The sequence below is a fragment of the Pinus tabuliformis genome, chromosome 9 (genome assembly GCF_031772625.1).
Source record: "Pinus tabuliformis cultivar Carrire ecotype Pingquan chromosome 9, CPIR1, whole genome shotgun sequence".
NCBI classification, from domain to species: domain Eukaryota; kingdom Viridiplantae; phylum Streptophyta; class Pinopsida; order Pinales; family Pinaceae; genus Pinus; species Pinus tabuliformis.
In genome coordinates this window covers 7,191,816-7,217,075 of record NC_142307.1, presented here as the reverse complement: position 1 = coordinate 7,217,075, position 25,260 = coordinate 7,191,816, and the positions used below count along the sequence as shown (strand labels likewise).

The following is a 25,260-nucleotide window of genomic DNA, read 5'->3' as shown; positions in this document are numbered from 1 at the left end:
TACAGTAATGCCCACACAAAACAACTTTAACTTAGCATTATGCTAAACAACAATAACGGATTTTTCTAATTGGATAGATAGATGGATTAAAAATAAAATAAAATAAAAAGTTGTATGTAGTTTGAAGTGAAATTTCATTAAAATTAAAAAGTTGTATTGAAGTTTGTATTTTGGGAAGTGAATTTTCAATTAAGTATTGGGTTTCTTGGTTGAAGTTAAATGCTATTAAAAAAATATGTTTTTACTTTAATATTAATGAAGATGTTTTTTTGTAGCGCAGGGAGGGGTGAAATTCCATTAAAAAGGAAATTTTGTATATAGGTTAAAGTTAAATGTTATTAAAAATTTAGGTTTTAGTTGAGATAATATTAGTGAGATTCCTCTTGAGGCCCGCGGAGAGCATTTTGCATGAGAGAAAATTACATTAGTTATAGATTATTAATAGATTATTTTATGCCTATCCTTATTAACAATTAGTTGTAAGAGTATTTCATTACTCACGAAATTGTATAAGTAGAAAACGTCCATTATGTAAGCAATGGAGGAGGTTGTTAACTATGACAATTGGGTAAATATAAATCTCTAGGTGATTTTACAATTCATTATAGCTAGCTTATAGGGAAATGAAGCATTAGTAAAAAATGAATTCTAACATTAACAACTAATTTTATTTTATTTTATTTGTAGATTATAGATTTTATTGATTTATTAAAATAGAACATAAAATATAGTCTTGGTTTCTTGCTAGGGAAACCAAACTAGTGACAAAATTATAAGCTCCTCAATAACCATATGTTATAATCCAATAATAGAGCAAAAAAAATTGCATTTATAGTTTGTAGACCTTTACTATCTAGCCTAGTGACTAAAACACACATATAAGCAAAAAACCCTGAGGTAGAACAAGAGAACTAACACCAAATCATCCCAATGGAGATGAATTAGAGAGGATCACTTCAACGGGAAATTTTCCTTTGCCAAGAGAGTTTCACAATTCAAGAGAGAGGTCATGCTGGTCTTCGATCCTTTGTAGGTGTCAATCCAAATATTTTATGGACAATTGAAGCTCATCCAATGTAAGAAGAATTTCCTCCTTTTCTTTGTTGTGGTCCAGTAAAACTTTATCCCACAACATCTTCATCTACCAAATAAGTCTATCATTTGCATGCACTGATTGTGTCTACTTCGAGTATGACCAGTGTTAGGGACCCTGGAAACCACTTCCCCTGCAATGTTTGTGTTAGATAAACAATCTTGTTGTCATACAATATCTCTTTCCACCTCCATAGGCTCAGATTGTATGTCAAGCAACATATAGGTGTGGCATACACCATGATGGGGTTTTTGCCCACTAGTGAGCTCAAGGGCCTCCTCATGATTCATAATAATTTTCTCCTCTACAACACCTAGCCCTCTGTCACATGACATGGTGGAAGTACAAAATTGAGAACACGATAATAAAAAAATCGAGCTGATAGCAAGGTTCATGAAGTCACTTGTGGGGGCGGGGTGGGGGAGTGGGGGGTGTTAAAGCATAGAAAAAGGACTATAGAATACAAATCCAATGATAGTGGGTGCTCAAATCTAGGACTAGATTCTCAAGAGAGCTTGCAAATGATAGAGGGGAGCATGTGCAAAGGCTCCAACAAAGGAGGGAAACCTTGAAACTTCTAATAATGCCAACCCTATCACCAAGAAGATGCAAAAGGAAATAATCAAACCAACTAGAAACCCAAATAGTAGAGCCCAAAGGTCATGTTATTGAGGAAAACCTTTCAAGAATTGAAAGCATCATAGAGAAGAGCATTCAAAGATAAAAAAAGGTTGATAGAAATTATGAAATCAAGCAAGGATAAGAATGGAGTTAAATTCATAGCATGATTATTTTAGACTTGGATAGGAGGCAAAAAACCATAATTATGAAACACTGAGACAATTAATGACCATTTTGTGGCATTAAACTGCTAAGGGGTGGAATTGTTAGGCATGTCCCCTCACATTAGTGCAGGGTGGGATGATTGACATGCTGCGTCCCATGCACCACATCCACTCCCACTCCATAAGGGGATATTAATTAAAAATTAAATTATGATAAGCGTTACCACTTTAACACACACACATGTGCGCTCACAGACACACACACAACCTTTTTATTACCATTTTATTATCATAATAATAATAATAATAATAACTACCATTTTAAATGAGGTGTGTATTTTATTTAATAACTAATTTTTATGAAGGGTATCTTATTTAGCTGCATTGTATTGGTATGTATATATTCATTTGTAGCTCAAAAATCCCAAGACGTTGGGGGTTGAAAAACATGTATTTATTTGGTAAATATCTGGCAATAAAATCATTATGGAACATCGTTATAAAAGAGAGCCTTTGGAAAATGATTCTTATGCAAAAGTACAATGCTCCATGAACCCTCTTGAACTCAATTAGAAAGTAATCAAAAGTTCTAATGATTATATCCAACCTATGTAAGGAAATGACACTAACCTCACTAGTCATAACATCTTATCTTGTATGGAGAATGGTACATAGATCACAACCAAAAGTAGAGGCAACTGGAATATGAGGTGTGGTAGAAACATACTCATCCCTAATGAAATCATGTGACACTAGAAGTAATTGGAAGATGTACACTTAATTTGATTAATAGTGCAAATTGTTGACACCTAATCTTTGGGATTAGGTAAATCGATGTAAAATAGTGTAAATATAAAATAAGGAGAATTGGAATATGAAGAGGCACTAGGAGATGAATCCCAAGAGTCTCTCCCTCCATGTATATATCTATGATCAAACTTAATGCAAAAGCACAATTCATTTTGAGGAGTTACTTCCTCACCTGACATGGTATCAGAGCACAAGTCCTAACCTCTATTGTTGGCTCCCTTCCTGCACTTGTAACTCCCTCTTGCCCTTGTTTTACATTTCTGCAGACTAGCACATCCCTGCCAAATTCTGTGCATTCTATTCTAATTGTTGAAGAATTGATTTGTTGCATTGAGGTTGTTAGAGTGAGTATTTGCATACTGCCGCCAGTGATCAAAATCTCTCTTTTATATCATATTAGAGTCCCGTCTGAAATTTTTGTCATTCCACTAGGTCATCAGGCAAAAGTTTGATCACTAAAGGTTGAATTAGGGTTACCTTTTATCCTTTTAGAAATTTACCCCTTGCTGGCTCATTTCACCTTTTGTTGAAGTATACCATTAGTCATGACTTGTCTTCATCATGAAAGTCATTTTCATCATGGTCATAGCCATTCAAAGTCTCCATTATGCCTTAGGGTTTCCAAGGTCCACTAAAACACCATCTCCCGCATAAAAGACCAACAAGTGAAGGAGTAAGATTAAACAAGATTTTATCATCAAAATAGTTTGTAATTTGAATATTCAAGCAAAAATGTAATTTTATAGTTTTAATATGTAATAATTTGCATGGTTCCAAGTGTTGTAAGTTCAAAGTTCCATCACCCAAAAGGAAGAGTTTCAAAGTCATTATGTTTCCAAATCCACCAAGAAGATCAAATGAGAAGATCAAGTTCTAAGGTAAATTGTAAAAGACAAGTCAAGTTTGAGAAATAAAAAGTGGGTCCTAAGACTAATTTTGAAAATCTAAACAAGGTATAAAAGCCACCAAAGACCAAAGGAAGGCTCATTTTCACTCTTATCCATCAATATCTAACTCACCTACGCTCCATCTAGCTCACTTGACCTTTTCCCATGCCCATTCCTCTCATTTCCCTCTCCTAGGGTTTTGAGGGCACTTTTCTTGGTTTCATGACCTCCATGGTTAAATCATCAACAAAACTTGTATCCTGAAGCTCTTACACCTTACCCTATCCTTAATATACCTTTATAAACACTTCTTATCACTCCTATCCCTCAAAATCATCATTTTTCTACAAACCCTAGCCTATTGCTATGCTTTTGACACTTTTCTAGACTAGGCCTGTGTTTTTCCCTTTTGGACCCCTTCCCCTCACTCAATCCTTGAAATTCTAGTTTCACCTACTTCCTAACATCCCTCCCTACCTCTCAAAATTTTCCTAAGAATTTAGAAGCCCCATGTCCCATTTATTTCCCTTCATTCCTATAAATTTCCCAAATCCCTTGTTTTGCCTACACTAAACCCTAATTTCCTCTCCCACTGAGCTAGGGTTGGATATGGAATCAGAGACATCTGAGTAGAGGAGGCATAAGGGAGGTCATTTCAACAAGTATGAGGCCATTCCAAACTCATAGAAATCATGTCCCCATCATTTTTCAAGAATTCATTCCAAGGGACAAATCATTTGCCACACGGAGGGCTGGTTTTTCTTCAAACTATGTTTCAGACCAAACATGGATGAATTTGGCAAAAGTGAGCGAGGTTTTTGTCCATAATAGGCCAAGGATAAAAAAGCCTTCTTCACTTTTTACATAGGTGTCATTTTTTTATAGAAATGTCAAAAATACAGTTGCTACAAGAGAGTTGTTGCACTTCTAGAGTGACTTTGAGAAAATCACTTTTTCTTCTATCTAGAGTGTCCAAATGATTTGCTTGATGAGTCAAATGATAACTAGACAAAACTGTTGGACACCTAATCCTAAAGGGTTAGCGTGGAAGCCGAAAAGACTAAGCAGTCCAAGAGACCTTGGGATCTGAAACCCAAGAGTCATATGTTGTACTATAAATGTATATCTGATGTTAATAAAAAATATGAACTCACTGATTTATCTTTCCTATTGTTTTCTGATTGCCCATGTGTGTTTAACATGGTATCAAAGCCACTTGTTTTTCTGTGGCCTTTTTTATGTGCATGTCAGTGCTGCTTCTCCATATAATTAGCTGCTACACTGCATGCGCTCTGTCCTTTGAATTATGCCTGCGCTCTTTACTGTTTATAAACGTTCTGTAAAAGAAGCGCTGCCCTGACATATTCTATTCCTGCTCCCCGTCAGAACTGTTTTCTCCGTCTAATCCACTGAAATTCTTCTCAGAACTGTGTCGGTCTTAGAAAACGCTTCTGCGCCACTGTGTATTCTCTTCGTTTTTTTTTTATAACGCTCAGAAAACGCTTCTGCCATGTGCTGTGATGCATCTGCATGTAGCAATTTGAAAAAGATTATCATACTGTCCCACAGTTTTATGCACTCGACGAGATGGGAAAACTGTTATTGTTGCTGGCCTTGATGGGGATTATTTGAGGAAGAGCTTTGGATCAGCTCTTGAGTTGATACCTATAGCCGATTCTGTAGTTAAATTAAAGTCACGCTGTGAGCTGTGTGGTAAGGCCGCATCATTTACATTTCGTAAAACAGGAGAAAGAAAAACTGAAGTTGTTGGTGGTGCAGACATTTACATGCCAGTGTGCTGACGGCACTATGTAAATGGGCAAATCGTTATTGATACAACGAGGCTGTGCTGGAATCCCCGGAGGCACAATATGATACTTGTGCACAAGCAACCACAACATCTGGATAATTATGTCACAATTTTCTGTATAAATCTCTTTTCACTACTTGTGGGATATACTTATTTCCTTCGCTAAATGTCAAAATTTGTCTTGGCATAATTAAGTGCACTAGGGGTGGTTTAATGGTTAGTATTGCTCAGGCAAGGAAAGGTTTGACTACCTAGGGGTTCTGTGGAAAACACTCTCTAAAATGAACTGGTTAATTTATGTTTGCATTACTTTCTGGCTATGTCAGAGATGCTGAGTTGGTTTCAGTGTGTATTTTATGCTCTGTGAAGACCGTTTGGTATTCTATGTTTCGCAGTTAGGAGGATCTGGAGTATGGTGGTTATATTCTGCGGTAAAATGGAAGATGGAGCACATGCAAGCCGTGCTGTCACCTGCGTATGTCAATCAACCAGCGTATTTAATTCTGGGCGATTTCTTCATTGCCAAAGGCTGAAACGAAATGTTGAAGGGACTATTTGCATTTAAAATTCATTCCAAGACTGCAAATAATTATCAGCTGGGAGAAAGACTCGTCGAAGGATTCCATCATTGACGGAGTGCGTTGGAGGTCTCTAAGTTTAGTGCGCGTTGAATAGTTTGTGTTGAGGAAGAGAATTGTTGGTCGTTTCTGTTCAAGTCATTCTGAAAACCTTGGTCGTTTCTGTTCGAAGCATCTAGAATTAAAGAAAAACGAAAGCAACATTTTTTGCATCGATTGCAGCAAAAGTATCTGTCAACATTGTCTTCCCAACCATCGGTCGCATCGGCTTCTTCAGGTGCGAAGCGACCCCAATCCAGGCCTGCCAAAGGACTGGTAAACTCTTGCCAAACTTGTGACAGAAGTCTGCAAGAAGCGTACTGTTATTGCTCGGTTTCGTGCAAGGTAAATGCTGTGCTGAATAAAGAAAAGGATTTATCTACATTACTGTACCATTGCAGTTCGCTGCCATTTCCTGATATTTTTGACTTCTCCCCAAGAGAAATTAGTTCCAAGGATGGAAAGCTTGCAGAGATCAGAGAAGAATTATCGGCTAGCAGTATGTTAGAAGAGACATGTTCTGGCTCCAATGCTAACGATGTGCGTTGGATGTTGACATGTTCGGAAATAGACATGCCTTTGGTAAAGAAAATATGCAGGCGTGTAGCTGCGCCCCACTCTATTGCCCGGCCATCAACTAGCAGGAGAAAGGGTGTTCCCCACAGATCACCAATATATTAATTAATTATAGTATATTTCCAATAATTTTAATTTATTTTGAATGCCTATTCGAAGAGCTATGTATTGTGCGCAGTAGCGGAAATTTTGGGTTGGTCTGGTTCGAGGAGTCAATTTACAAGGTTTTCTGGTCATTTTGAATAGTGCGTCGTTTATGTTCAAGTCATTTCTCTCTTAGGAAGAGCAGTTCGAGGACTTGGCTAAATCCACGAGCTATTTCATCTACTGAACGAATTTCTTGTGGACTGAGTGTAGGAGACTGGACTGAATAAGCTATTTGTGGGACCCATTCTCTGTCATACCCAGGTCGTACACCTTTCTGCTGGACGTGGGGCCTACCCTTGTGCGTAGATGCCAAATAATCAAATTTAGGGGAAGTCCGTGAGCATTATTTGTGACTTTGGTCAGACGTATTACCTTTGTGAAATGTAACTGAGATTACACTAATGCATGGAGATTACTCTTACTCTGTGGGGGTCATACTAAGTTAGCGGATATAAGTCTAGGAGACCAGCACTGCATGCTTTGCTGTGTATTTGCTTAGGAGCAGAGGTTTATCACTGGTTTTCCAATGTGTTGAGGACGTGGTGACTGTATATCAACTGGGAAAGGTCCAGAACGTGCCTATTGTTAACCCATGCAAACAGCAATCAATTCTGAGGCAGAAGCACAATGAATATCAGTTATTAAATTTGTCTAGCTGAGCGTAGGAGTTACTGGTGCAAGTTCTGTCTTGCGCTCAATAATTTCTGGACTTAACTTGAATGAGGACCACTTGGAAGGGAAATTATTGCTGCTTGTTCAAATTCAAGGCCAACTTTGTATTTTCTACAGCGACTTCCATAAAGAATGATCTAGCCCCAAGGCTACAAACTTGTATTTTCTGTGGTTACACTTATCTACAGCCACTGTTCTTCCTAACATTTGCTGAATTTAAAGAACAGAATCTCTAAAAGTATGGTGATATTTGTACAATTTTGACAGTTTCAAGATATCTCTAGTTGATTTGAGCTATAGGTCTCTCTTGTGCAACTTGAAGATATTTAGCAGCTTACATTTTTCTGTGGGATTTGGAGTTTTTAAGGTGTAGAAAAATGGCTAAGCTTGAAAGAATATTAGAATTATTGAGAACTCTAATCATGTCCACTGATAACAGCACAGTCAAAATTAACAAAGCCTCTCTTTCAGACATTCAAACATGTCTGCAATATGCACAAGAAAAGATAGAGTTTTTGCAGCTTGAATCACAGCTACAGCAGGAAGAATTACAGCAATGGAGTCATCATTCTGAACCTGTTTCTGTTCAGAACAATGAAACAGACTCCCATGAACATCAAGTCAATAATGGTACAGTTCATTCAAATAAAGCAGCAGTTGTATATGCAGATGCAGAAACTCAGTCTGCACTTCCCAAGCCCATCATCAGACCTTGGGAACAGCTTGTCCACAACAAGCACAGAACTGGTCTTGGATATGACAAGGACTTGTCCTTTCATATTCCAGACTATGCCAAGCCCATTTAGTTTCAGAGTGCTGGATTCATTTATGACAGTTCACCTGCTCCTCATGACAGTTCAGCTTCAGCTAGTCCAGATTCTGCCCCTCTTCCACAGCAACAACAACAACAAAAACAACAGATCGTGAAATGCCAACACTGTGACCGAGTTGGCCATCTGAAAGATCACTGTTTTGATCTTCATCCATGTGAGCACTGTCATAAAACCAGCCATTCTTCACACAGATGCTTCAAAAACAAACGTCCTGCAAGAACAAAGATTCATCTTGGATGGATCGCTTCTTGGCAATGGGCATCAACAGCCAAGAAGATATTCCAAACGCATGTTAGAACTTGTTCCAGAGTATTAAATAGTCTTGCAGTTGAGTTTTCTCCATCTTCTCACCTTGTATCTGACATGGGGGGAAATGATGGTCATCTACAAGCTTCAAAGCCACATCAAGCGAGCCTGAGCCACAACCTGCCACACCAGTTTCAGAGTTGTAGCCAGAGACAAGATGCCTGAACATGCCTTCAGTTGGCAATCTGGGACTTCCTCTAGCAGAAGACTCCAGCTTCTTGCCAGTTTTGGAAGAGTTCCAGCAGAGTTGTTGGTCATCCTTAAACCATCACAGATGAAGGACACTTCCTCTAGCAGAAGACACCAGCTTCTTGCCAGTTTTGGAAGAGTTCCAGGAATTGCATTAAGCATTCCAGAGTTGTTGGTCATCCTTAAACCATCACAGATTGAGAACACTTCCTCTAGCAGAAAACTTCAGTTTCTTTCCAGTTTTGGAAGAGTTCTGGGAACTGCACTAAGCGTTCCAGTGTTGGTGGTCATCCTTAAACCACCGCCCTTTTTTACCAACATTTCATAGAGCACATTCAGCCTAGTGCTGCCATGCATTTTTGCACATTTTGTATTACAGCTCTCTTCTTGGACTCATACATAACCCTTCGGATTAAGGGGGGGAATGTTGGACACCTAATCCTAAAGGGTTAGCGTGGAAGCCGAAAAGACTAAGCAGTCCAAGAGACCTTGGGATCTGAAACCCAAGAGTCATATGTTGTACTATAAATGTATATCTGATGTTAATAAAAAATATGAACTCACTGATTTATCTTTCCTATTGTTTTCTGATTGCCCATGTGTGTTTAACAAAAACTAGATTTCCAATGAGCTATAATTCACTCAATTGGGAGTTGATTAAGACCTCCAAATGTTTCCTGCAAGAGAACACTTCATTTTTGCACCCTCGTCGCTGTGCATTTACCAGTCTTGGGAGATTGGTAGTTTGACAAGGGAAATGACCTTCAAATTGAAAAATAAAGGTATATTTGGAAATTATACTCGAAGGGATTTCCAACGATCTATCTTGGAGAAAATGTGGACACTGAAAAGGCCTCCAAACATAGCCCTGAAGATGGCATTGCGCGTTTGACACTATGAGGGCACTCTTGACAATGAAATGGTCAAACGCGCAGCACCTTGGATTTTGTGCTCTCTTTTTGGGAAACCAATGAGAAAATGATCAGAATTTTTGGATTTAGAATGATTAGGACATGCACCCTATACTTTTTCTAAACATTTGGAGCAAAACTGGTCAGCCAAAAGGGTAAAAAACTACCAAAAAATCACCTTTTGGCCTGGTCACTGCGCGTTTGAGTAGTCTAGGGAGATTGCATTTTTGGAGAGACAAATCAAGACCATTTTGAAAACCAAGGGACGTTTTGGAAACTAGACAAGATACGCTTTCCAATGAGCTATCCTGGGATAGATTTGGACTTTGGGAAGGCATTCAAAATTCAGCGTGAAGAGGACGTTGCACATTTGACCAGGTCACTGCACGTTTAACTAGGTCGCTGCACGTTTGACAATCTTCCACTGTTGGACACCTAATCCTAAAGGGTTAGTGTGGAAGCCGAAAATACTAAGCAGTCCAAGGGACCTTGGGATCTGAAACCCAAGAGTCACAACACTGTATTATAAATGTACATCTCATGTTAATAAAAAATGAACTCACATGATTTATCTTTCATATTGTTTGCCGTCCATGTGTGTTTAACATGGTATCAGAGCAGGCGAATTCTGGCCCTGCTCATATTTGAGCCACTTGTTTTGTGGTCTCTACCTACATGTCAGTTCTGTCTTTCTACTAATCAGAATTGATCAGAATTGCCACCTTATTGAGATTTGTATTCCTCATTCTGCACCATATTCTTTCCTACGCTCTGTGCACTCTCTATAACTATTTTCTGCCATATTCTATTTATATTCCCTGCGCTATGCTCCATACAAACCTGACATTTGAACACTGGTCCGACATTATTCTCCTGCTCTTCTGTTGCGCTGTCTGACCACCTGTTTGAATGCGTTGAGTGCCTGCCATTACCTGTGGTCTGCTACAATTCCATGTGGAGTATGAGGATTGTCCTGAGAATTATGAGGTTGCCCGTTACCTTTCAGAAATGAATCGCTGGAACGTTCTGTTACTCACGGCAGTAGAAAGGCGTGATTCGATTCATAGTATGCTATTCGATTTATGGTGTATATGAATGGTGTGATTCGGTTCATAGTGTAAATATTCGATGCATAGTATGTGATTCACTGTGCGTTGAAATCCATGTTCGTGGGTTGATATAAAAGGTCTCCATGTATTGATTAATTATTGGAATGAAGAATTGAACTGCTGCTGATCCTAAAACGTTTGAGAAGCTGTTAAAATTGCGTTGAAGGTTATGTAACGTTTGCTCTGAAGCTTGCTCCATTGACATATGTCATGAACCATTGTTGAAACGGTCATCATTGCCTCAAAAGTCATCATCGCCTCGTTCGCCTTCTCTGCCATTGCATAGAAAGTAAAAATAGTAGCAAAGGTCTAGCGGGAGAGAATCCCATCGGCCTTCATGGATTTTGCTGCATCCCACATTGCATCAAACATATTGTTATTGCCAAGAACATCGACAAGCAGATTCCAAGCTTAGAGGGATCAGCCCCTGCGGAGACGGCTTTATCAAACATGAATATTACGGCACCCAGAGGATTTCTCAAGCAATCAAATGCGGGACCCCCCATTGGAGATTAATTCGATATCTGGTAGCAAAACAGCCTGTGTCAGTTCTGAATTAGCAGAATGTTTCGCCTAAAAGAAAATATGGCATGAAAGTTTCGTGGGCGATATGAGATTCATCACAAGCTTCGTTATACTGATGAGTCTTTGGTGGCTACTGCAAAGTTGTCGTATCAATATATCAGTGATCGTTTCCTTCCTGACAAAGCAATTGATCTGATTGATGAGGCTGGTTCTCGAGTGAGATTGAGGCATGCACAGCTTCCTGAGGAGGCCAGAGAGCTTGAAAAAGAACTTAGACAAATAACAAAAGAAAAGAATGAAGCTGTTCGAAGCCAGGACTTTGAAAAGGCTGGAGAGCTACGTGACCGGGAGATGGAGTTGAAGGCACAAATTGTTGCTATAACAGAGAAGGGTAAAGAAAAATCAAAAGCTGAGAGTGAGGCAAATGATGAGGGTCCAACAGTGACAGAGGCAGACATTGAACATATTGTATCTTCATGGACAGGTATTCCTGTTGAAAAGGTATCAACTGATGAGTCTGACAGACTTTTGAAGATGGAGGAAACTCTTCATCACCGTGTCATAGGGCAAGATGAAGCTGTAAAAGCAATCAGTCGAGCTATTCGTCGAGCACGAGTTGGTTTGAAAAATCCCAACAGGCCAATTGCGAGTTTTATTTTCTCAGGTCCAACTGGTGTTGGCAAATCAGAGCTTGCGAAGGCACTAGCAGCTTATTATTTTGGTTCAGAGGAGGCAATGATACGGTTGGATATGAGTGAATTTATGGAGAGGCATACTGTCTCAAAATTGATTGGTTCACCCCCAGGATATGTTGGTTACAGTGAAGGAGGACAGCTGACTGAAGCTGTGAGAAGACGACCCTATACAGTGGTCCTTTTTGATGAGATTGAGAAGGCTCATCCTGATGTATTCAATATGATGCTTCAAATTCTAGAAGATGGAAGATTAACTGATAGTAAGGGTAGAACTGTAGATTTCAAGAACACTCTTTTGATTATGACATCTAATGTAGGAAGCAGCGTGATTGAGAAAGGAGGAGCTAGAATTGGGTTCGATCTTGATTATGGGGAAAAGGACAGCAGTTACACAAGGATTAAGAGTCTTGTGAATGAAGAAATGAAACAATATTTTCGGCCTGAGTTCTTGAATCGTTTGGATGAAATCATTGTGTTCAGGCATCTCACAAAGACAGAGGTGAAGAAAATGACCAGACTTGAAGATGCATTAAAGTTACTGAATATCCTAATTCATTCCACTGTTGATGGGATGGTAAAAGTCAACAAAGAAACTCTTTGTGACATTCAGACCTGCCTGCATGATGCACAAGAAAAGATCGATTTTTTGCAGCTTGAATCACAGCTACAGCAAGAAGAGCTACATCAAAATAGACACCATTCTGAACCTGTTTTTGTTCAGAACATTGAGACAACCACCCATCAGCAGCATGTTAATAATGGTACAGTTCATTCAAATAAAGCAGCAGTTGTATATGCAGATGCAGAAACTCAGTCTGTACTTCCCAAGCCCATCATCAGACCTTGGGAACAGCTTGTCCACAACAAGCACAGAACTGGTCTTGGATATGACAAGGACTTGTCCTTTCATATTCCAGACTATGCCAAGCCTATTCAGTTTCAGAGTGTTGGATTCATTCATGACAGTTCACTTGTTCCTCATGACAGTTCACCTCCAGCTGTTTCAGACTCTGCCCCTCTTCTACAGCAACAACAACAGATCGTGAAATGCCAACACTGTGATCGAGTTGGCCATCTGAAAGATCACTGTTTTGATCTTCATCCATGTGAGCATTGTCATAAAACCAGCCATTCTTCACACAGATGCTTCAGAAACAAACCACCTGCAAGAACAAAGATTCATCTTGGATGGATCGCTTCTTGGCAATGGGCATCAACAGCCAAGAAGATATTCCAAACACATGTCAGAACTTGTTCCAGAGTATTGAACAGTCTTGCAGTTGAGATTTCTCCATCTTCTCACCTTGTATCTGACAGGGGGGGAAATGATGGTCATCTACAAGCTTCAAAGTCACATCAAGCGAGCCTGAGCCACAACCTGCCACACCAGTTTCAGAGTTGTAGCCAGAGACAAAGATGCCCGTGAACATGACTTCAGTTGGATTGAGAACACTTCCTCTAGCAGAAGACTTCAGCTTCTTGCCAGTTTTGGAAGAGTTCCAGGAATTGCATTAAGCATTCCAGAGTTGTTGGTTATCCTTAAACCATCACAGGTTGAGACTTCCCTTTTCAGGTTGAAGTTTTACCTTTTATGCGGGGTGAGACCTCCCTTTTATGGTTGAAGGTTTCCCTCTTTAAAACAATAGGATCACTTCCTCTAGCAGAAAACTTCAGTTTCTTGTCAGTTTTGGAAGAGTTCTGGGAACTGCACTAAGCGTTCCAGTGTTGGTGGTCATCCTTAAACCACCGCCCTTTTTACCAACATTTCATAGAGCACATTTAGCCTAGTGCTGCCATGCATTTTTTGCACATTTTGTATTACAGCTCTCTTCTTGGACTCATACATAACCCTTCGGATTAAGGGGGGGAATGTTGGACACCTAATCCTAAAGGGTTAGTGTGGAAGCTGAAAAGACTAAGCAGTCCAAGGGACCTTGGGATCTGAAACCCAAGAGTCACAACACTGTATTATAAATGTACATCTCATGTTAATAAAAAATGAACTCACATGATTTATCTTTCATATTGTTTGCTGTCCATGTGTGTTTAACATCCACTATTGCCACTGTTTCACTCTAAGTTGCATTTTACATATGGGAAATTCTTTTTTACTCATGTAATTGATATATATGATGTAATTATTATGTTTTTACTTTTATCTAGGGTAGATACATCAATTAAATGGCCTATGTGGCATATAATGAATCATTTTTCTAGAGTGAGGGATGAGTCACTTTGACTACTCTACAGTCCAGCTATCAGTTCAACCTTTCTTGCAATAGCTCCTCCTCTCATGGATTTTACCCCTGAGCCTAGGATGAGTTGGTTTTAGGCCTATATTATGTATTTTCTTAGTCATTTTACAGGTCGGATTCAGAAGGGATGTTATACTAGTGATCAGAGACTATTGTATCAGATTTTGGAAATTTTCAATAGATGAGTTGCAGCTATTTTTCTGGGATACATGTGGTATAAATTTTTAGCATTATTTCTTCTTTGTGATCATTTGTGTGAATGTTTTATCAGTTCATAAACCATTTCATGTTCGTTACATGGTAATTTTCAAGTTGATAGGTAGAATACATGCTTGCTCATGCTTTGTTTTGGGTAATTTATCATACTTTGTCCATTTTTTCTTAGTTTAGGAAGAATACATCTCTTATGCTCTTCCTAACTCCTCATTAGTCTTAAACCATCTCATAAAATCACCTTTTAAGTGTTAACCTTCATACCTACCTTGCCCCTTTGAATGTCTACAATCATATCTCATTTTCCCTAACCTAGTCCCTTTGACCTAAATCACCCATCTTTGTGACTACTCAACCAAAATCAAATCAAACAACCCCATGCACTTTACATCTAGCCTAAAACCCTAATCTATCTAGCCCTCATGGCTGTGATCCCTTGGATAGAGCCCTCTCCGACTTGGTAGGACTAGCTACCAAGCTAAAAGATTGATTTGTGGTTACCTCAATTGGACTCTTCCTTAGCCTTGGAGATCTGGAGGAGTGATAATAGAGGTATTTCTTTGCCTTATGTAAACATTGGAGTGATTTGATGCATCGAATGGTGTGTTTCCTGAAGGCGTTGTGGCTAGTGCATTAAATCCAAAGATGTTGTGGCCGGAGGTGTGCTACCTAGAGGTGTTGTGGTGCGGTGAGTGTGGAAATCCTTGGCACCATTGTGACTATGACATGACCTTGACATGGATTACCTCCTTCCCCTCCTATGTGAATAGTACTATGGGCACTATGCTTTCACATTTCTATATTGGGCACTACTTTTCATAAGGAAACTATTTACATCCCTCAACATATTCTTTTTGGATTTGTTATAATGTTGGAATCTTGGAACAGTCAGAAAAGTTGTCATATAGTTCTTTGTTGAACAATTTGTGACCAGTATTTTTCTCCCCGTATAACTCCTCTATATATCATATTATTCCATCCATATATATATCTAACAATCCATTGTATTTTCCATCCATACATCCTCTCAACATATGGTATACATTGTGGTGAACCTGATGTTGCGTTGACTGTGGTGTAGTATGTATAGGCGGTATAACTCGCATTGAATGGTGGTATTACGTTGAGCCATATATAACACCTCCCTGCTAACAATTATATATATGACACCTTTGTTATATAAGTCTTCCATATATCATATATCACCTCTACTGGGCATGGAATATCCCCCTCCCCCCCCCTCCCTAGCATGTTTTGGGGCTCAAAGCCCAAGTTTTGAGGAATATTATTGTAAAGCTCCACAAATTGCAGGCGCGAATTGTATGATAGAATCATAGGGCTTTTTGCCCTAAGTTTTGAATGTAGTGTCATCCTACCCATGGTCCGCGGACCATGGGATTATATAAATAGAGCGAGGCTCTAAGTTGTAAAGTCATGGAAGGAATCAATGGAATGAATGAATGGAGTCTGAAGGTAGCGAAGTGTAGTGGAAACGTCTAAGTGTCTTGGGTCGTAGTAGTAGGAAGAGGCTCTGCAGCTGAGTGCGCAGAGGTCTAGTAGAGTCTGCAGCTGAGTGTGTGAACCCCTACAGTTGAGTGCGCAGGGTAGAGTCAAGTCTGTAACCAAAGGAATAGAATAATAAAGAGAAGTTCTAGTACCAATTCTGTGTATCTGTTCTAATTTATTACATGTTTGATGTTACTTGCAATTATATTGTTTATTTGTTTCATGCACTTGTATTATGAATATTGTTAACTGAAAGTGTACAAATAAGTTAAGTAAATCAACTAATATTGGACTATGAGTAGGAACTTGGGTAATAACATTGTTCGCCCCTGGAATAGGGCTGCGGAAGGCAGCACCTCAGGCTACGAGGTACGAGTAAGTGCACGTAGTGACATGCGTTTTGGATCGAACCGCGGACCACTTGAAATCATTAGACATCCCCAGGGTGTGGAAACCTGGTTCTAGCACCCTCCCATACTACTTTGGGTGAGACCTCAGTCCGCTCTCTATGGACTGTTGTCGAAAGGGCCAATAAAGCTGGGATTTGTTTGGCTAAATCACTTCTAAACCTGGGCCAGGCCCCACTAACCCAAAAAATGGTTCCGTTGCCAGGACCGGGATCTACATAAGGGATGTCTAATGTCGTGCCACTGGAATTTGACAAAGAAAGAAATTGAAAGTGGTTGGACAGAAAAATTCACAAGTTCGCGGCACAGGAAAATAGGAATCAGCGAGTATCAAAGGAATAGTGGTTAGAGCACTACGTGTATACGGAAATCCACGAGATTTTCTTTGCATCCCTCCCCTCTGAGTTGTTTGAGTGGATCGTGAAGCTAGCAGAAAGTCAAGGGAGGTGTAGGCTCGACAAAACAATTGTGTGGACTCCGGAATTGGTGCACAGACTAGAAGCCTTGGAAGATAATATTGTGCGTGCTGTGGACCATTGGATTGATCGGATTATAGGAGGGTTAATCACCAATTTCATGGTAGACACATCAGTCAGCTATAGTGAGGTGGAACGACGTTTCCTTAAAGGACCGCGAGGTAATTACATTAAATCTTTGAATACCTGGATTAAAATGCTACTGTACAAAAAGTAGGTTAGCGAATAAATTAATGTTTGGGACTACGTGAAGTGGGAAGATCTACAGAAATAGAAGTAGCAAAGAATTAAAGACTAGTCCCTTGATTATGCCCTCGCGAGAGAGCGAGTAGGAGCTTACGAAAGTTTCTCTGAGAAGCGTGATCAGTCTGATAAGGCAGCGAATTTTGCACATACAACCCCCACCTACACCGCCACCAGTTTCACCGTCATCACCTCCATCTCCACCCACACCACCTCCACCACCCACCTAGTTCAGTATGGTGTGTGCAATAAAATTACCGGTATTCAAAGGAGTAGGAAACGAAGATCCGGACTAGTTTTGGTTTGTTGTAAAAGCGGTATGGGAAGTGCAAGGGGTTACAGATGACAACATAAAGAAGGAAACATTGGTAAGCACGTTGCAGGACCGTGCACTAACGTGGTAAATTAAACACTCTAATGACAACCCAAATGAAGGTATCGCAAAAATCCAAGCCACACTGAACAAGGAGTTTAGCAGGCCAAAATTGGAGATGCAGTCAATTATTGGGTTTAAGGAGATTGTGATGCTTCCAGGCGAGACTCCCTGGGAACTGGATCAGAGGTTAAAGGGAATGATTCATGAAGCCAACATGATCTTGATGGATGCACAGCACCACGCATGGTTTGTAGCATCCCTAATGCCGCATTTTAGGATGGCACTGTCGCAGCAGAAGTTATCCACCTAGGCTGAAGCATTGGAGATTGCAATGAGACTGCACGAAACCCCTATACAAGATCCTGGCCTAGGATTTCAACAAATCCACATGCAATTCAAAAATTTATGCCTGGAAATGTAGAGTTTAAAACAAGACAAAACAACTTGCCCAGAGGTGCACGAGGAGGTATGGTGCATCAAATGCAAGGGATAGGGACATGAAAAACATCACTATCCAGTCTTCGCGAACTATTTGGCAGCAGGAGGGATGATGCCATTAAATCTGGAGGCACAAGTAGGGTCGAGTGCGGTGCCTGCATTATGGTGCGCAATCTGTTAGATAGGAGGAAAACATGCTACACACAATTATAACCTATTGCAGAAGTATACACAGACATCCCAACAATTGTTTTGTAATTTCTCCGGGTTGGTAGGTCATGACGAGCACACCTGCAGAAGTTATGAGCTAATGACGGATCGAACCCCTACCTACAGGGTGCAGACTGAAACACGAGCCCTCGATCAAAATACAAGACTGGCGCGCAATGGCTTTTAGGGGCGCAGCCGAGGTCAAGGTGGAATGGGCCAAGGAAGAGGTCACAGACAGTTGATTTGTTACAATTGCGGAGGGTCGGGACACTATGCCCGCAATTGTACAAATCCAACAAGAGCGTCATGTTTATATTGTACTCAGTTTGACCATGAGACAGAGGATTTCCCTACCCTGATAGCGAGGTTACGTGATAAGGGAATAATATAGCCTCCCCCAACTTAGAATCTACAAATGATGAGGGCTAAGCCACGCGAAGAGGATCTGAATGTGAACATCGTGCTTTGGAGCAGTATCACAATAGGGCATGACAAAGGTAAGCAGCCTGAAGAAAGTGTGTGGGTTCGCAAGGCTCCTACAAAGGAACCTGAATTTGATTTGGAACGCACGAAGGAGACATTCATGGAAGCTAAGAAGAGCTTCACAGAGGCCTCCACTTTAGGTAGTAAGGATCAACTAGAACCGAAGATGGATCCTTCAATTCTCACTACCTTTCTGGAGACATGTATGAAGTTGTTGTGTGACAACAGGGTTGTGAAAGGACTGCAGGAACTTATCAGTATGTGCATTGGGTCAGGAGAGCCATGCTAGTACAAAATCTCAGGAAACATATATCACAAAGAGGAAGGGAAATGAGGTTGATTGTGCAAATCGGAGAGTATGTGAGGGATCAAGTAATTCTGGATCTAGGATCGGACATGAATGTACTGCCAAAGTAGACATGGGAATGCATGGGTAGGCCCGCGTTGTAGTGGTCTCCTATTCAATTGCGAATGGTGAACCAACATAATATCTTACCCATGGAAATATTGCAAGGAGTAACAGTCGATATTGAAGGCGCGAGCGCACTGGTGGATTTCGAAGTGATAGAAATTTCTGATGATAAAAATCCCCATCCTGTCCCACTGATATGAATGGAGTCATAAACCTTAAGAAGCGCAAAATGATTTTTGAGAAAATTTCACTAAGCATAGTAGTACTGCTAGATCCTACCGAAGGAGTGCGATACACTGAACCGGTGCGCGACGATGATAGTGAGGACGATCTTGATTGTATCAACAAGATAACTACACGAGAGTAGGACTGGGTGAATTTGATAGCAGACGGTAGAATTTCATGTGAGCATGACAGCTCCTGCACTTCGGATTCGGACGAGGAAGTAGAACAATGGCAGAACCGGTTACACGAGGTAACCACGCTAAATTGAAACATGATGATAAGGTCATTGCACTGTGTAGCAACAGAGGCAAGGGATCTGCCCATGTATGATGGATTGACATCAGTGGAGGAATTCCTAAACAAATTTGAAAGTGAAGTACCAGAACAACAGTGGTTCGATGCTCTAAAATGGGCACTGTGCGCTACACCCGCAAGGTGGTGGGGTATGCACCAACAGAGTTTCAAGGATTGGTGCGACTACAAAAAGGTGACGCTTACATGATTTGGAAAACCTCAGATATGGATGAAAGCAAGTTTTAAGGGGCGAAACAACTTTCATGCCCACCTTTCGAGATGGATACAAGTATATGGTACGTAGCCCGCACTAACACACACTACTCTCCTAATAGAAAACATGAATAAAACGTAGAAGTAGAGAAGACGAAGCACACCAAGGATTATCAGCGGGGAAGCCTTTAATAAGGCATGTGAAGTGCTAAATAGGGTCCACCATGTGAAATGCACTGACTGGGACCTGCACATACCAGCAATTCGATGGGCTTATAGGACCATGTGCAAGACTATGACTGCGAGAAAAATTCCAAAGCCACAATATGAAGCGGGGGTTGTAATCTCGAAGGAGCATGCAAATCCAAGTCCACACGTAATAGCAACCATAGATTCGACCATGCGCGAAGCCATAAATGAATAAATCACACAACTGCGTGAAGCAAAACATATAAGACTTTAGAAAGAAATTCGACGGGGAAACTTTAGACTTTGCGAACTGGAAAAGGACCGGGTACGGTTAAGGAAGAAAGGTGTTTTACTGGACGCAAAGGTCACATGGCTAGAAAACGAAATAAAGGGAGCATTTCTCGTCAACAGACTGAGGATACCAAGGCAAGATGCATACGATCATTCTAACGAATTAGAGGACTATCATCGAGAATTGGTTAGTCTGCTGCCATGGCTAGGACCGCATATCACGAGATGTAGTAACCAGGGAAGCGCATTGTAAATAGTAGAGCATGTGGCACCAATTGCCACAATGATAGATGAGGATTTTCTGCATACCATGTTGGAGGGCGGGATGGAGCCCTGCACAGGTCGTGCGACCACCTGACTAGCCATAGGAAGGATAGTCTTAGCGCTTCAGGCAGTTGAAAGGGAGCACAGGACTATAAATTATTCTACCTGGGAGCTGCGTTCTCTGAAAGGTGCACGCAGGAGTAGAATGTCACAGGGTTCTCAACTGCGAATGGAGGGCTGCGCTGCCATGCGGGTTGACTGGGAAGTGACCGTTGGTGTCATTGTTCATGATGGGATATCTTATTTGAGGCCAAATGGAGCAGGTGGAAGGCATTTAAGAAATAATGAGCAAGCTGGTTACTACATCTCGTGATATCACAAGCTGGATCCCTTTGAGATTATATTAATAATGAAATAAGAGCAATCTTACAACCAAAGTCTTGATGCCACAAGCCTCTCAAAGGGATCCAGCCAACATGTTCTTCAAGCATTCACTCTTTGAAGATGGATCTCCCAACCTACAAAATTCTCTCTCACTCATAAATTTTACACAAAGTTAAGGGAACTTCACAACCTTCCACGAGCTATCAACAATCCCACATCTATCACACTCACACTAGCTATTTTCAAACTCACAAAGACTAACAGCACTTCTCAATCCAAGAATTTACCAACTAGCCAGCTATCCAACTAGCAGAGCATAGCAATGGTAAGAGTTTAAATAGGAGAAGGAGTCTCCATGAAAGGTGGAAGAGTGAGCTTATCTCCAAGGAAGGTAGCACAAATGATGAAACTACCACACCAGAGGAGGAAAGGCGACACAAACTATGCCAACAACCAAGTCTGGAGTCATCCAAAAGGTCGACTGTTGGAACAAATTCGCCCAATATGGATCATCACGAGTGCATAACTGAGCTTTAGTGCTGACATCACTAGTGAGCAATGTAGCTAGTCAGATCATTGCTAAATATAATAAGTAACCTCGCGCTGGAGCATGAAATCGGACCATCGCAGGAATCAGATGTGCTTCCGCGCTGAAAGTGTGGCTGGACTGTTTATAAGTGCCATTCAGCACGTGTATTAAGTCCATAGTCGTGATGAGGCAGATAACTTAGGAAAAGTGGGTCATTTGGCAGCACAAGAGAGCTTTTTTTCAATATGAGCATGTTTGAATTGGACACATGACACAGTAGAAATATTGGGATGAAGGCAGTGACAAATTTCTATGTAACAGATGCCCCCTAAAGTATGAAGCCCGAGAGAATGGGAGGGTGAAATTCTTTATGAAACTGACTGAGCCGAAACACCATCTGGAAGAACCTGTACGCAAATACAACTGATATCTCTGATAGTGAAATACATGTAGTCTAGGCATGGGCGTAGCCATCCAAAAGACATACGAATGAGGTCTGTGGTATGGATGCAGCCATCTAGCTAATAAGACCATGATAATGACAAAGGTATGGTCGCAACCATCCATGAAGACTCAAGTATGGTCACAACCATCCATCAATGAGTCATGTAATCACAAACCAATCCACACAGCCCAAACATGTGTAATCTGAGTTCGGGGTCTTGAACCCAACCGGTTGTAGTACAAATTCTAACATCCGAATAGATGCATTGAGGTCGAGCATGATAGAAAATCGCTTGATTACTGGTTAATGATAAAAACTGTTAACAAGCGCGAGAGAAACCACCAATAATGCCAATGGCTCTCGAGTCTCAAGGTACTGTCTAGCACAATCCACGAAGTGTGAAGAAGGAGCTGAAGTAGAACACTCGTGGAATCACCCAATCGATGACCAATGATGAAAGTTGACCGTCAGGTGCTAAGAACTTTCCATTGAGGCATGCAAGCTCTAAGGTACCAAAGGGGATCTCTAGATCAATCTCATGGATAATGAGCTAATGTCAATAGGAGACGACCCGTCGCAGGAGGGCCATAATGTTTCCCCCATCAATGACATGAGATAAGGAACAAGTGGTAGATGGTGAAACAGAGTATCAGAGGAGGAGGCAAGGATGTAAACTGCAAAAGGATTATACTCTTGAACATATCAACGACACGACTCCGGAGGGTGGTAGCATATAGGGACCAAGGGATCAGAGGCTCGATGGAGACAGTGTGAATTGGATGGAATGAGGCTAAATGGCAACCCAAACCCGTAGAAGGCCAAATGACGATGTCTGGATGTCCCAACCCGACAAGAAGAAAAAGTGTCGATGTTCAAGAGTGACTAGCTGACAATGATGATTTCCAAATTTTCCCCCACCATTACTGGCGAGTACCCCAATTATTTTGGAAAACAAGCTTGAAGGGGATAGCATATGCTTGTAATATAAGTTCGACCGTCGATCGAATCCAACCTGGTAGTAGTTTAATGAGCCCTAGGGAGGAGAAGATCAAGTCTCGTCATGGTGACGAGTGCAATGTCGTCAGGGTTTAACAAGTCTGACATAGGTAAAACTCGGAGTCTTTTTCATGTTTAGAGAGTTTGAAAAAGACACAGAAAAGAAAACTCCAGGGGGGTCCTTTTTCATAGATTTGTGTCTCTCGAGCCCGAAAAAGTATAAAACGATACTCGAAAGAATCACTTGACCATTACGATCAATAAGTACTTTTCGTGATTAGTGACTTCGACCTGAAAAAGTATAAAAGTGATCGAAATCACGTTGTTTCGTAACTAGCAACGAACCCGAAATGACAAAGGCCTGGCAATCTTTTCGTGTTTACACGATCGAAAAAGAGCTTAAATTCGACCATCCCTTATTTCTTTTAACGAGTCAAAAGGAATAACTTGGCTATCTTTTCATCTTTTAAGTCAAAAAATAACATTAAAGAAAACTTTATGGACCAAGTGTACATGAAGCATGACATAACTCCACTATCTATAGCTCTGCACAAAACACGTCAAACGTAAACCCATTCGACATAAAATGAACAATATATGTGAAAACATAGTCAAAAAACCAAAATTTTAACTAACCATGTGATAAAAATGAGAAAAACCCACATTTTTTAAAAAATATAATTTTTTAATTTTCAAAAATTACTATAAAAGCGGGGGGGGGGGTAATCCATTTATTTTTACCATTTGCAGTGTTCATTTCACCTTGGAGCATTTTGGAGCACCAACTTGAGCAAGGTTGGCAAGCTGATTTTGGCCTCATTCATCCACGGTTCATCCTGAAACTTCTACCAGGTAAGTAGGCTTCTTCCTGTGCTTCATTTCAATATCTTTTTTATGCATTCTGGCGTTAGACATGTAAGTTTAGACGGATTTTTGAGTCGGAGTCCACCGCTCGGTCATCACGGGTATGCCGCTCCGGTCCATGATGACTGAGTGCGCTTTACACATAACACTTTCCGATCATCGTGAGAATATGATGTACTTCCGCAATGACCACGAGAAAATTGAACTGTCAACTTCGCGCCATCACGACTCTTTTAAAAACAGTCGCGATGGCAACGCAGAATTATTTTTTTGTGCAAATTATGAGTTGAAATTTGTAAACGAAGTTCTAATTAATTTTTTCTCATCATGCAGGTCCTAATGGCATTTGTTTGGCAGGAACGAACGCACGATGATAATGATGGGTGCCGAACTTCTTTACGTGGATGCGCATTGCTAAAATTCATCCTTACTTTGCACCTTTGGGCCCAACCTGATTTGCTAGAGCTACTGATTCGTGCCTGGAATCCGACAGATGGGAAATTCATAATCCGAGGCTGAGACATTGAGTTCGATGCCACAGATGTATATTTCCTAACTGGGTTGTCTCGTCATGGTGAGAGGCCAATTCTAGAGGGGCAGCGACTCGAGGGCAACCCTCTAGAGATGTTGATGGCACGAGTGTGCCCACGGGCACGCAAAATGAAAAGCGGGAAGGTGGAAATCCCGACGGTGGAAGACGTGGTTCTTCATGCAATGCTATTTATGGTGATGCGGGCAGCGGGCTCCCAAGCCCAACACGAGGCATCGAAGACCCATCTCCAGTTGGCTCTCGAATGTCTCAATCCGACCATGTTCAATTGGGCAGAAATAATGACAGCTAATATGAAGAGACAACTTACCAACTGCCATCGAGGAGAGACAAAACAGTTTGGCTACGGGTCCATCTTAGTCCCACTCATGCTAAAGCGGGTGCCGACGCCACAGTTGCAGGACATGGATTTGGATTTTCCCAGACCACGGGATACCAGGATCACACAGTGGGCACATGTTATGCCACGAGGAGGTGGCAGACAACCAGTGTCAAGGGGGACACTGTTCTGTGAGTGGCTGGAGCGCCAAACGATCTTCATCGAGGACTGGCCATATGCTAGCATGGACTTTCGCGGAGACCCTGACATGCAGCTACCCGCTGGCGAGCAATGGGATGATGGTGGTAAGACCCTTGATCACATTGTTTTTTGTATTTTATTTTTATGATGTTTTTAGATTTTTTCATGCATATGTCCTAATGACGTACTCTATGTTATTTGCAGATGTGGGACCGGTGAGACCTATAGGGCTGGCCCCAGAGGCACAGAGGAATCCACAGGGCGTCGGAGCACTGGCCTTGGCTCCCCCAGCTGATGATTCAGTGGAGACAGTGGCCCGAAATCTTGAGGGCCTAATGGCAGGGATCCCTGATTACATGGGGGTCAAAGAGGTCCCCATAGAGTTCAAGATCCACACAGTAGGAGTGATACCCAGGGTGCACTGCCTGCTGAGGCAAGTGGCATTGGCAGTGGTGTTCTATAGGGAGCATAATCCACTGCAGTAGACACCTAGGTTTTATTTCCTGCTTATT

The 25,260-nt window shown here is 41.1% G+C and overlaps 1 protein-coding gene and 1 pseudogene across 1 annotated transcript; both read left to right on the top strand.

Annotated features, from left to right (window-relative positions):
• Positions 1 to 5,821: 5,821 nt before the first annotated feature.
• Positions 5,822 to 6,804, top strand: LOC149146847 (uncharacterized; annotated as a pseudogene).
• Positions 6,805 to 11,235: 4,431 nt separating this feature from the next.
• On the top strand, positions 11,236 to 24,197 carry LOC149146846 (ATP-dependent Clp protease ATP-binding subunit ClpA homolog CD4B, chloroplastic-like). The gene is made up of 4 exons (XM_089441641.1): positions 11,236 to 11,289; positions 11,343 to 12,539; positions 23,726 to 23,779; positions 24,012 to 24,197. Exons 1-4 carry the CDS (start codon positions 11,236 to 11,238, stop codon positions 24,195 to 24,197), a joined length of 1,491 nt encoding a protein of 496 aa, XP_089297767.1.
• The last annotated feature ends 1,063 nt before the right edge of the window (positions 24,198 to 25,260 follow it).

Bases quoted from the DNA above. Each gene is read 5' to 3' on its own strand.
- LOC149146846 (XM_089441641.1), top strand. From the start codon at position 11,236: ATGCGGGACCCCCCATTGGAGATTAATTCGATATCTGGTAGCAAAACA. The intron at 12,540-23,725 runs GTAAAAGTCAAC...TTCTGGCGTTAG, and splicing joins ATTCCACTGTTGATGGGATG to ACATGTAAGTTTAGACGGAT. The intron at 23,780-24,011 runs GTATGCCGCTCC...CTCATCATGCAG, and splicing joins CCACCGCTCGGTCATCACGG to GTCCTAATGGCATTTGTTTG.